We start from the raw sequence: 13,488 nt of genomic DNA, 5'->3' as shown, positions 1-13,488 counted from the left end.
ATCCATTTCTTTTTTAAAAAGATGCATAGGTGTAGATTAGAAGTGAAATGATAGCCTTTACAGGCAATGGTAATTTTAATCTATGGAAATGAGACATATTGATATTAAAATTCTGAGGTAGTAGACAGCATCTAGGTTTATAACATCTAATTATAGATATTTGGGTGGTGGAATCTTATCACAAGATGATGTGAAAGATCTTGGCAAAGACCATTACAAAGCTCTGATCGGTTAAAATAGATTTTGTTGCTATGATAGGATAATATGCCTTCCAGTAATAGCAGAAGTGTACAGTAGGATGGGAAATTCCATACTTACCTAGCTGGATGTAACGTAGGGCCCTAGTGGCCCAGTGGTTAAACTGCAGTATTGCAGGCAAACTCTGGCCACAGCCTGGAGTTTGATCCTGATGGGGTTGAAGGTTGACTCAGCCTTCCATCCTTTTGAGGTCAGTAAAACGAGGACCCAAATTGTTGGGGGCAATATGCAAAACATTGTAAACCACCCAGAGTGCTGTGAACCGCTATGGGGCGGTATATAAGCCTAAATGCTACAGCAGCTATTGCGATGTTATAGGCATGCAGAGTGTTAAGGTCCAATTTGGAATCAGATTCCACCATTGAAATAGAAGCTGAGAGCTGATGATAATCTAATTCAGGCTCCCTGACTTCTGTTTCTCACCTGCATTCATAACACATATTGGATCCATAATGCCACCTATAGAACTTTTCAAGCTGTTAAAAATGTTGTGCTGACTCCACTGGAGTCCAGCAAAAAAGCGACTGTGCGTCAATAGCTTCCATCTGGCAATCACACCTAAACATTATATGCCTTACGTCCTTAAATAAGCCTACAATTCGTATACTGCTTTGTGTTTAAAAGGAAGAGCCTATTTCAAAATGCATTTGTTTATTTGCCAAGCTGTAGTGCTGAAACAATAGACCGGCTCCAATCGTTTGCTCTAACAAAGTGTCACCTTGATCTATTCTGAAATGGACAAGGTACTAAAGCTCGGAAGAAAAGCCCATGGGGAAATGCTAATTACTGAAGAGACATGGGGGAGGGAGGAAAAAAGAAGAGTATAATGGGAGTTATAAATTTAGATCAGTTGTTCCTTTGCATTGGCTTATTAGTCAGCCAAGAATAATTTTTTAAAAAATGCAGCTTCTCCCCAATCCTAGAAACTGTCGTTATGACTGCAGTCTCATCCTATTTTGGCAACTGTATACACCCATGAAAAAATAAAGTTTAGATATGTTTCGATCCAGTTATTAGGAAGAGATACACAAAGGTTAGGCACAGGCTGATCCTTTAAACAGAAGCACAACAGTCACTATGGCAACAGCCAAAAGTACAGAAAGGGGAACCGTCTCCATTGATCTTCCTTCCTGAGGTTATTAGCATTTCCCCCAGCTTATTGGGATCCCCCCCCCTCAACGTATTGTATGATCAACAAAGCAAGCTCTAGTAATCCAGAATAGAAGCAGTGAGGTTGGGAGAGCAAGGAAACTGCACAGCAGTATCCATTTTGGCTCTGCTAAATGTTACGTGTTGAACAAATCAACCCAGAGTTCGCATTCAAAGCAAAGTCTCCTACTTTGGACCTAGCTCTTTGGAGAAGGCTCTAAGGCTGGGAAGGGTGGAAGGAAACTGAAGTTGACCACCAGCAGCATGGATGGACACGGTTACAGTGGCAATAAAGGTGTTGTTGGAAGACATGAAAAACTAGTTCAGTTTGACAGTTCACCGTGGAGAAAATATGTCTATGTGGTCTTTAGGAACAGACAATGACTTGATAGCATATAATTAAATAATAAAGTATAAGAGGTTCCCAGCATGCAAATGTTAGGGTTTGTTCCAGACTATCATGCACTTCAGAACTCATGCAGGATTTTGAAAAGGTGGGAAGGGAATGGCTTGGGCTGGAGAAGCTTACTTCTTTCCTCTGTTCTGGTTGAGCAGTAGAAAAAAAAGTTCTAAAAGAATAATTATTTATTATAGTGAGACTGAATGAGTATTCAATTGTTTGTGATTCACATTGTGTGCATCTGTGTTTGCAAGTAGACAGATATCCATATGAGTAACCTGATTAAGTCAGAAAGCAGCAATAAGAATAAACCTGAGATATCAAACAAGCCTGTGTCATGCAGCTCATGCATAGGCCTATGAGGAGCCAGACACTGCTCTTCAGAAGGAAGTCTGGAATATTTTTCAGGGGTTGGATGGGAGAAAGATAGGAAATTTCAGTGCCTATTTTAATTCCACTGTGGAAGAACAGTGGGCTGTATCCAAAGATGTTTATATTTTTTTCGATACTCAGTTGCCAATCTGTATTTCTTTTACACAAAGTGTTTACACAAGGAACTTAATTTTCTGACCAATTCAACTAATTCTTTTTTTCTCAGTCACAATTTTGCAGCAAAGTAGTACTGAATTTCTTCAAAGAATTTAGCAACACTTGTACACATCATGTCCAAGATAAGAATAGAATAGAATAGAATAGAATAGAATAGAATAGAATAGAATAGAATAGAATAGAATAGAATAGAATAGAATAGGAATAGGAATAGGAATAGGAATAGGAATACTTTATTGGCCAAGTATGATTAGACACACAAGGTATTTGTATCCGATGCAAAAGCTCTCAGTGTAGATGCAAAACAAAGAGTAATAATACAGCCAAATAACATGGGTAAATGTACATAGGCATTAGACAGAACTGTGAGAATTAGGTGTTCAGCAGAGTTTCAGTTTCAGTTTATTTAAATTCATATACCGCCCTACTCTCGAAGGATTCAGGGCGGTGAACAGCCATAAATAAAACAAATATAATATAAAATTTAAAAAACAAGTTAAAAGACATATTAAATAGATTTGGCCCACTAATCAAAACACCCCTATTTTTAAGAACAGATCCAAATTAAAATTAAACAATTAAAAAGGGTTAGGCCAGCCCCGCTTGATGGAATAAAAAGGTCTTGTGGGCACGGGGAAAGTGCGCAAATCCGGGATCCTCCGTATCTCTGGGGGGAGCTCGTTCCAAAGGGCACGAGTGAAAAAACTGTCCCTATGCCTGGTTGTTTTTGGCATGCAATGCCCTATAGTGGTGTCTTGGTGAGTTGAAACATTTTATGTCCAGGATGTGAGGGGTCTATAAGTATTTTCTCAGCCCTCCTTCTGACCTGCACAATATATAGATCTACTATGGAAGGCCTGTATATTATGGAAAGCTGTGTAGCAAAAAGTTTACAGAAAATAGTAAGATCAACAATGGTCTGATTTTTTTTTTTTAATTTGATTTATATGCCGCCCTTCTCCGGAGACTCAGGGCGGCTTACAATGCGTTAAGCAATAGCCTTCATACTTTTGTATATTTATACAAAGTCAGCTTATTGCCCCCACAAACTGGGTCCTCATTTAACCTATCTTAGAAAGGATGGAAGGCTGAGTCAACCTTGAGCCTGGTAAGATTCAAACCTGCAGAAATTGCAGGCAGCTGTGTTAATAACAGGGTGCATTAAACCACTGTACTACCAAGGCTCATTTACATGCTACTAAACCAGAACATACATTCCTAATTACCAGTACAATAAAGCATGGTTATACCAATATATCTAGGTATTCTGAGGCCTATCAGACAGCCTAGCCAATGGCAAGGGATTGAGAAAATTGCAATCCCAGAGGACACTAACTGGTTAATACTTGCAGTATATAGTCCCTACTTAACCCCAAACCTTTATACAGCAGCTACATATCATTGTGGGGCACACAGAGACCACAAGGCCAGCTTTTATCACTTGACATCCTGGGAAGTTGATGATGTAACTCGGATATGTAGTATAATGGCCATAGTCGAAATAATTCCACCCCCACCCCAAAGTAATTTATTTTTAAAATAAAATAATAAAATTGGGGTGGGGCAAAAACAATATTAACCATTATATTGCCTATCTGCCACAGACGTTCTATTTACCATATTTTTTGGACTATAAGACGCTCTGGACTGTAAGGCGCACCTAGCTTTTGGGGAGGAAAACAAAGGGAAAAAATCTGTCTCTGCCTCCCAGCATTTTTCCTCCTTGCAGCAAACAGCAAACAGCCTGGTCAGCTTCTGCACAGCCTGATTTAGCACGAGCAGCTGATTGGCGGTTGGATCTGCCTCCCGGAATATCACCTATCAGCTGTTCTAGGCTACGGGGATTGGCACCGGCCATCGCTGCCCATTGTCACTGCCGCCTATCGCTGCCTCCACACACCCCATTTTTTGCCTCCGTGCGTCCCATTTTCAGCCTCTGGGTGTCTCATTATCAGCCTGTTCCAGGTGGCAGGGATAGGCGGTGGTGGGGCTTTGGCAACATTCACTGTGTAAGAAGCACAGACATTTCCATCCACTTTTGGGGAAGGAGTGTGTCTTATACACTGAAAAATATGGTATATCAGAAAGTAATTGATGGAACTTTTGGAGGGAGGGATAAAAGGTTGAGATTTATGGCTGAAAGTGAAGGGGATAAAATCTGTTAATTTACTAAAAAAGAGAAGCAATAAAATGGTTTTTACTTAATTCCCATCTGATCTGTTTCAAACTAACCCCTCCCCCATGCCTTGAGTGTCATTATACTCACTGATGTAGTTGATGTATCATTTCTTTTGCATCCTCAAGATTATGACCACTGGAGAGGAAGCAGATCATTATCTACCTCTTCCACCAAACCTTTGAGCAGACTTTGAGGACATGACCCATAATTTGCAACTCCACAAAGCTGAGGACAGCACTCGGCCTCCAAGTGGTCTGCTGAGGTTCTCACAATGTTCCCCAAAATAGAGAGAACGGAGCAAAATCTGAATCAGATTTTTATTTAGTATCTTTCCAGTTAACATTTTTTGCAGTTCTCTGGAGATATGACCTGACTCACAGCTCCTACTATCTCCTCTAACCTGGTAAAAAGTCCATTGGAGCTGAACTCTATTCTGTTCAGGGATGGTATTCACTTACCTTCACAACCAGTTCGCAAATGTGAGCGCACACCCCTTCCACGCATGTGCAGAGCCTTCTGCGCATGTGCAGAGGGTAAAAAATGGGACATGATGATGTCCAGCCGGGTGGGTGGAGCCTCCCGCCGCCGGTGCTACCAGATTGTGCGATCCAGATAGAGCCGGCTGAATTTCACCACTGATTCTGTTTCCATAGCAGATGATCACTAAGGACACATGAATACCTGAAATAAATGCCATAGTTCTTTTACCAATTTGCCTTTTTCTTCTGTCCCCATCTCCATTACCTTCCTCTGCTGCCTTCTTGGAGTCAGTAATACCTGAGCTTTGCAAACTCCAGTTCTCCTGTACTTTGCAAACTATCCTTCAACTGGTATCTTCAAATGGGCAATAACCGTTCTTCATCCGTGCCATAATGTATATAGAGCAGCAGCACCAACCTTTTGGGCACCAGGCAGCGGTTACTTGGAGAGGTTTTTCCGCGGACCGGAGATGACGTAGTTCCGCATGCTGCCTGCATCCTGTGGATGGGGCTTCACTTGTTTGCATGGCCCTGTTTCTGGCATGCTGCGACCTGGTCCCGGTCCACGGATCTGGGATTGGGGGGCCTCCGATATAGAGAATATCCCTCTATGGTATATTCTCTATAGAGAAATGTATATTTGTTTGGAAGACAGAATATTTATTTATTGTATTTAGAAAATTTAAGTAGGTGTCCATCTTACATACATAACCATGTGCCTGAATTATTTAGTGACAAGCTACAAGAACACTTGATGAAGCCAGAATGCACTAACGTGGTGTAAGAGCAAACTGGTAATAGAATTTCATTTCTCTCTCCCTAGATTTGAAATACATGGATTATTTCAGCACATGAAACTAATGTTTCCCGTCTCCTCCTCCCTAATGCAGCCATCTCTAGCAAGCTCCCATCTTACAAGGCTCTCCAGAGGACGGAGGGAATCTACAGAACCCCGTGAACAACTGGAAGAGCAATAGAGCAAGGAAATTGCTAGACTAGGGAACCTCACGCAAGAGGCACAAAATCCCTCCTCGCTTCAGGCAATTAACTCTCTCCGTCCCGACATGTTTTATAGATCCTCTCAGACCTCTGGAGAGACTCTGGGAGGAGGAAGAGGGAAGCAGAGAGGCAAGGAAAGCTCTGTTCTTCCATAAACTTTAACAGCATCAGGCTTCACCCTAAAACTGAACTCATTCCTACAGCACAGTACATATCATACAAGAAAATTGGATGATAATAATAAGAACACCTTCACATATTTGTGGGGGTAATCTGCGTGACACCCTTGCTGTTTAACAAAGGAGTCTCTTTGTGTGTGTGCATGCGTGCGTAAGTGCAATTTTTATACTAGATCTTTAATTTCCAAATATTTACACCAGAAAGAAAAGGGCCGATGTTCCATCTATAACATTTATTTGAGGAACAGAGTATTTCCAATTATCAGCCAACATTGAGATAATGAAGCTCAAAAAAAAAAAAAAAAAAAAGTGAATAGATTTATAGCAGTATGTGGTATTTAAGAGCTCTGGGGACTCTGTTAATAACAAGCCGTCCATCATAGCTTAACGAGGCAAATAGCCATGGGTCGGCTGAGGACCATTCCACAGCATAGACGCTGTCTTCATGTTCTTCGTAGGTAGCTATTATGCTATCCTGAAGTGGCTCTTTAATCCTAAAATTCAAAAGAGAAAAAAGGGCAGGGAAGAGAAAAGCAAATGATTGAAGCAATTCTGATTTATCAGGTGGTGGAAAATGTCATGTTCCTTCTCAAATGTGCTGTTAAAATGTGATGGACACCGGAGAGGAAGAATTATCCAAGAAATTGAGATACAAACAGGCAAATGAAGGATTTTAAAATGGACCGGTGTCCCTGCCACCCCTAGATCCTTTAATTATGTTTAACAGCAAAAGTTGTGTTAATGAAGATTTGGGGGAGAAGATCCATTCACAAACTTTCTCCAATCCAGCCTGTTAAATCAGAGAAAATTATGCATTAAAATGGTTGTCCAAGAGCATATTGCAAACTGAAGTCCATAACTGCACTCCTTGCGCACAAAGCTTCAAGGTTGACTCAGCCTTCCATCCTTCCGAGGTAGGTAAAATGAGGACCCGGATTGTGGGGGCAATAAGTTGACTTTGTATAAAAAAGAACATCGCTTAAGGGGGTGGGGGGGGGAAAGCCCTATTAAGCAGGTATATACGAAAGTATGAAGGCTATTGCTTAACGCATTGTAAGCCGCCCTGAGTCTCCGGAGAAGGGCGGCATATAAATCGAACCAATAAATAAATAAATAAATAAATAAATAAATAAATAAATAAATAAATAAATAAATAAATAAATAAATAAATAAATAAATAAATGGATGGATGGATGGATGGATGGATGGATGGATGGATGGATAGTAGTTTCAGATGCTTAGCACTGAAAACTATCAGTAAAATTATCAAAACATATTAGCCATGCTGCAGGTTAAAAAGTGGGACATGAATGTAAGTATGAGAAAAGAGTCATGAAGGGGTTTTGTTCCTGAAAACTGTATGTATTTTACTTACTTATTAAGTTTATATGCCACCCATCTCCCCCATAACGTGACTTTGGGCAGCTTGCAAACCACAAAAAGATAAATAGAAAAACAAGTAAAATTTTAAAAACCAAAGAAACAAACAGCACGGGGGTGAGATTTTCTTACCCTGTCAGCCACCTCCAGGAGTGAGTACCCGCCTTGGGGTCCCAAGCTAACCGCAAACTTGTCAAAGCCAAGTTTTAAAGTCCTTCTGGAAGGCCAAAAGGATAGGAACAGTTCTCACCTCCAGAGATAGAATGTTCCAGAGGATTGGGGCCACAGCAGAAAAGGCTCTTCTCCTTGACCCCACCTGCCAGTATTTCTTAACAGACAGGGTCCATAGCAGGAGCCTTGGACCAGATGGGGAAGACTAGTCCCACTGAGGTGAAATGGCTCCTCAGATACCCTGACCCATGCCATAAAGTATTTTAAAGGTAATGACCAAAATATCTGAATTGGATCCCAAAGCAAACAAAATCTATTTTGTTTTTCCCATGCTTTTTTTTCCCAAATTTCCTTTTAAAATTGATAAATGGGGCTTGTAGGAAAACTGGCGATGTCCCCACTTCTGAAAAAAAAAAAAAAGTTCAGTGTAACACATGTCATTGTCAGAGGACACTAATATCCTTTATTTAATTAAGTAAAGTTAATGAGGGTTTAATAAACAAGCATGGACTGTTTATTAATTACCTTTTCTCCGTGCCAAGGTTTGCATGGGGGAAGGGTGTTCTAATGCTCCGTCTAAGATTAGTCATGGGAGATGTGTGTGCTAAAGGGTGATAAGAGAAGCCACTTTTTCTTCTTTTTGGTACTTTTAATTGTCTTATGTTATTTTGTCTTCTGCTGAATTACCCTTTGGGGATTAAAGTAAACTGGCAACATACTGTATACTGTCCACTTGCTTCTATAATGCATGGACTATGCAAAGCTGTATTTTAGGAAGATAGAGAGTACTTTACTGCAAAACGCTGAGCAAGTTTCAAAGCCTCAGTGACAGAGCTGTCTTTGTGATTTTCAAAATTAACTCTAATTATTGCTAATACTATTATTACTATGCTTGCCAGTAGTACTAGTTCAAATTGTTGAGGGAACATTTACTTGTGGTGGCTTTCATTCATCTCCCCTCAAAATCCTCTTTATGAGTAACATGCGTTATTCAGTGGGGTTACTATTTCACTTTATCTGCTTAGGTGTGCAATTAAATGTTTAGCTGTCAAGGAAAGGAGATAAGGATAATTTACAGGGTACACAGAAGTTTCTTCAGGCGGAAAAAAAAAAGTGTCTTCCTACGTATACATACAAGCCATCTCCCCAATGTAACAGGCAGTATTTTTATTCATAATTTAAGATGTTGCCTTCCTTGAGAATTTTTATTAATATTGTAGGAAGGGTAGAAATCGTTATCTTGCAAATAATTTCCCATCCCCAAATGGGTGGAATATCGAATGATCAAAACTATGTAATTTAAGGCCTATGACAACCAACTGCTTTATATTTATTTATAAAGAGCCGTGGTGGCGCAGTAGTTAGAATGCAGTATTGCAGGCTAATTTGGCCCACTGCCAGGAATTTGATCCTGACCAGCCCAAGGTTGACTCAGCCTTCCATCCTTCCGAGATGGGTAAGATGAGGACCCAGATTGTTGGGGGGGGAATAGGTTGACTCTGTAAACCGCTTAGAGAGGGCTGTAAAGCACTGTGAAGTGGTATGTAAGTCTAAATGCTAATTGCTAATTGCTATTTATTTACATCTTTTGTATGAACAATATGCAGGATTCGCTATCTTTAACTTAAAACATCAGCCAAAAAGTGTTGATTCTGACACACAGTTTAAAGATGAATGTGAAGCACCATGCACTCCTGAAAATTGAAAATCCTCATGTTGTTTGCATATAGTAATGGAGTTTAGGATTACCACAGTACCTCCAATTTCAAGTCATAGACAAGACACTCCCCCCCCCCAACATGACTTTTATTACCACCAGAAATCACCAAACTAACCCTCAAATTGCTCTCCTTAAAGTTAAACAAAAAATAAACTTTTCCAGTCAAATAGTTAACAGTGTACAAAAACGATACTCAAGATGCCAGCCCGAGGGACAAACAGAACTGTTGAAATGCACCCTGCAGATGCCCTGTCTCTGTAGCTTCAGGCAAAAAGTGACCAACATAAGCATTTTGGCAGCAAACAAAGATTGCGAAACAAAAAAAAATGTGAACAGACAAGCTTTTCTTAAAGCAAGCTCATTATCGTGTCTTAGCCTTTTCTGTGTTGAAACAAGAATGGACTCTCACTAAGAAGTCATAACAATCCACTCAAGCAGTAGAAAAAAGGAATACAGGCTTAATGTACTTTCATGAGAAGCTGCTACCTATGGTGATACTTAATAATACTCTGAACCAATTAAGCTATATTTAGATGGCAGATGCCAAGTGGATCAATCCTCCCTATCTTTATTGAGCATCTTAATTCTACCATCCATCTCACTTAGAGAACCATAATCTATAAGGCATATTTTACATGTGTCTTCCAAGAAGGCTTCAAAAGCCTTGTTGGAACAGACCAAGAAAATACAAACAGGCTGTAGGGCATCCAGTTCAATTCAACAGTTCAATCCAAATTGTTATTGGGAGACACCATTCAATTAAGAGATTCAACTGAACTGTCTTTAAACTGAACCTTCATATCAAATTTCTGCACAGCCTTACTATTTAAGAATTCCTGTTTCAGACAAGGAACCACCAACAGACATAATAGAACCCCAAGTGACCACTCGTGAGATCCTAGAAGGTTATTTGTAAACTAGTGTTCAGAACTGGGGGGCAGAAAGGAAGAGGAAGAAGAGATATAAGCCATGAATAGCACAGTGGTTAGAATGCAGTATGGCAGGTTAACTCTGCCCACAGCCAGGAAGTTTGATCCTGACCGGCACAAGGTTGACTCAGCTTTCCAAGGTCAGTAAAATGAGGACCCAGATTGTTGGGGGCAATGTGCTGACTCTGTAAACCGCTCAGAGAGTGCTGTAAAGCACTGTGAAGTTGTATATACTGTAAGTCTAAGTGCTATTGCTACTGCTAACATATCTAACAAACATTAGTAGCCAGTACCAACATCATATAATCCTCTTTCATGTCAGATAATTCTCTCTTCTATCCATTACACTAATGACTAATTTTTGGAGAGTGCTGTCATCTATCTAGTATATTTGTGATTTGCCTTAATTCATGTTTTGATTTTTTTTAAAACAGCTCCAGGAAAGCATTGATCAAATTATGGAGCAGCAGTAAAAATAAAATTGGGAATTCCAGTGTGATCACACCTGGGATACTGTATGGTATTTTTGGAAATAACACTGTAAAGAAGGTGAATCAGTACAACAGTTTTTGTTTCAGTTCCACTGTATTCTTAGCTCCTCCTTGCTGACTGATCATGCCAATTTGGACCCAATGAGTGGCTGGATCCACACGATATACGCAGCATCTCTTTCATTAGCTCTCATTCACACAATCCATAACCATAATTTTTAAACCAGAATGGCTACGTTTGGCATGTTGAACCAAAATCAAGTATGTTACATCATGGCTTAGATTAGAACTATGTATGTACCATGTCAGCCATATATATGCAGGTTTGTTTTCTCTTTCAACTCCAATACTTATTTAGAATGCACCACACTTGCCATTTTCTTGGTCATTCCTCTAGATTCTAGAGTTCATTTTTAGCTTTTCATGTTTTACTTGGACTTTTACCAATTAAATGCTCATGAGATGTTCACAAGTGACCTACCTTTTAATCCTCTATTAACAAAAGAAGAATGAAAAAAAAACTATAAAACTAAAAGACCATTGTCTGGAATTCATTTTGATCTTAATTTTCTACTGGTATGTATTTAATGTTTAATCATGTATCTATCAATTTCTTTAGTTTTAATTAATTTTACTTTTTTTAATCCAACCTTCATAAGTAACTCAAAATGATGAACATACCTAATACTCCTTCCTTGCCCTATTTTCTCCACAACCACCCTATTAGACTGAGAGAGAGTGACTGGCCCAAGTTGGCTTTCATGTTTAAGGTAGGATTAGAACTTACCACCTATTTATTTCTAGCTGGGTGCCTTAACCACTAGGCCAAACTGGCTCTCTTTATAATGTTAGAATGTTTCATTCTGGTTGCTTCTATCATTCACTCTTCAAATTTAGAATCTTTATGCAGCTCTGGATTACTCAATGAGCTCTGCTTATATTCAAGCTCTTTCTACAAGGACAACTGTTGTTTAAGTGGGAAGTTAGGCTACTGAAGTCTTATGCAGGTTGACTATTATCTACAGGGTAGATAGACTATAGACTATTATCTATAGGGTAGATAGACTATAGACTATTATCTATAGGGTAAGTTCCTGTCACTTCTCAACCCATCGGAGAAAGTGGCTAGAAGTTGGTTCTTGCTTTTTCATTCTTTCTGTGAGGATGGGCAAGACAGAGATTTGTCTGGGTACTCATCTTCTGACTTTAGAGGATAATGATTACATGGTTGGGTCTTCTGAAGTGGTTGGCCCTAAAAAAAAAATATTGGGGAAGTCTCCTGAACTTTCACTATTAAAATCTTTTCTGCATCCTGAAAGATTCTATGTTTGGGAATCATGACACCCAGATATATTCATATAATATTATTGTGGTTGCTATTTTTCCTCTGCTATATGATATTTAGAGAAATTTGAGACGAAATGAATTGCGCTCTCTGTACCTGATACACATAGATGCAGAAATGTTATTTGGGGAAGCACATCCAACTTTCTCACTGGTAAAATATAATTGACAAGAGCCCTGAAGGATATGATGTGAATGCATACAAAAAGAGATTTCTTATAGTTCTCATTATTTATCCTATCATTTATCAAATGTTATATTTAGACAACACAACTGGGATTTGTAATAGGTAATTGCAGACTGGACTTTTCAGGGTTCTAGCCTACCACATCTTTCAGGACATTTGATTGAATGTGTTGTTGTTTGATTTTTCTGGGTCTAGTGAGGATAAAATGTATGAGGAAATCTATAAGAAGTGGATAAGTATAGTGCAGAATTCAATACAAGATGTGGATATTGCAGCCTGGCGGCCCAGCTGGAAGGAGAGCAAGGGAGAGCAGGCCGTGCGAGTGGCAAACTGGTGTGCACACACATGTAGCTTTGCTCACATGAATGGAGCTGCTCATGCACGTGCACATTGGCCTGCCGCTTGTGCGAGTAGAGCTAGGTGCGTGCTGGTTTGCCACTTGTGTGGGTGGAGCTGCACACACACGTACGCACGCACCGATCTGCCACTAGTGTGAATGGAGCTGCTGGCCCGCCTCTCACGGTCTGATTCCAAATAAGCCACATCCTGGTAGTGGGCTGCGGACCGGGGGTTGGGGACCCCTGTTGTAGTAGATGCCAGTTATTTAAAAATGCAGAAGAAATTAGAAATTTGATATTGGTAGAAGAATCTAGGAATGATAAGTAAGTGACAATTTTTCAAGCAACTCTTAAGGCTGTACAAATTTAAACTATGTGATTGAACTGTTATAAAGTAGCTACCAAAACCAATATGGAGACAAGCACCAAGAAATCATTCTGGGGGAAACCAAAAACTTCCTTCACCTGTATTATATATGAACTTATGGAAGGCTTAAAAAAAAAAAAAAACCTTCCATGAGTTTTGGATCCAAGTCCATGTGATCTTGTGGCCTCAACGTGTGTGATATAAAGACCAGTTATTAAAAATATGAGAAGTGCCAGTTCCACTCCCTTACAAAACATAATTATTTCAAATACATTGATCTACTTACCAATAAGGCGCATACATAAATATCCTAAAATTAGTAGAAAAGATTCCCATTAACCAAGATATAATTAGAACTTACAAATTTAG

The 13,488-nt window shown here is 39.6% G+C and overlaps 1 protein-coding gene across 4 annotated transcripts in view; it reads right to left on the bottom strand.

Moving 5' to 3' along the window:
- Nucleotides 1-6,410: 6,410 nt before the first annotated feature.
- The window catches only part of EIPR1 (EARP complex and GARP complex interacting protein 1), a 61,793-nt gene continuing 54,715 nt past the window's right edge, over nucleotides 6,411-13,488 (bottom strand). For all 4 annotated transcript variants that reach the window (XM_034432027.3, XM_087882421.1, XM_087882420.1 and 1 more), the window contains one exon: nucleotides 6,411-6,686. In XM_034432027.3, coding sequence (XP_034287918.1) covers nucleotides 6,512-6,686 — 175 coding nt within the window. In that variant the 3' untranslated portion in view covers nucleotides 6,411-6,511. The remainder of the gene's footprint in view (nucleotides 6,687-13,488) is intronic.

The sequence above is a fragment of the Pantherophis guttatus genome, chromosome 1 (assembly GCF_059756535.1).
Source record: "Pantherophis guttatus breed Tessera chromosome 1, ASM5975653v1, whole genome shotgun sequence".
Classification (NCBI taxonomy): domain Eukaryota; kingdom Metazoa; phylum Chordata; class Lepidosauria; order Squamata; family Colubridae; genus Pantherophis; species Pantherophis guttatus.
Note: the sequence above shows the minus strand (reverse complement) of the source record. Positions and strands in the feature narration are given on the sequence as shown.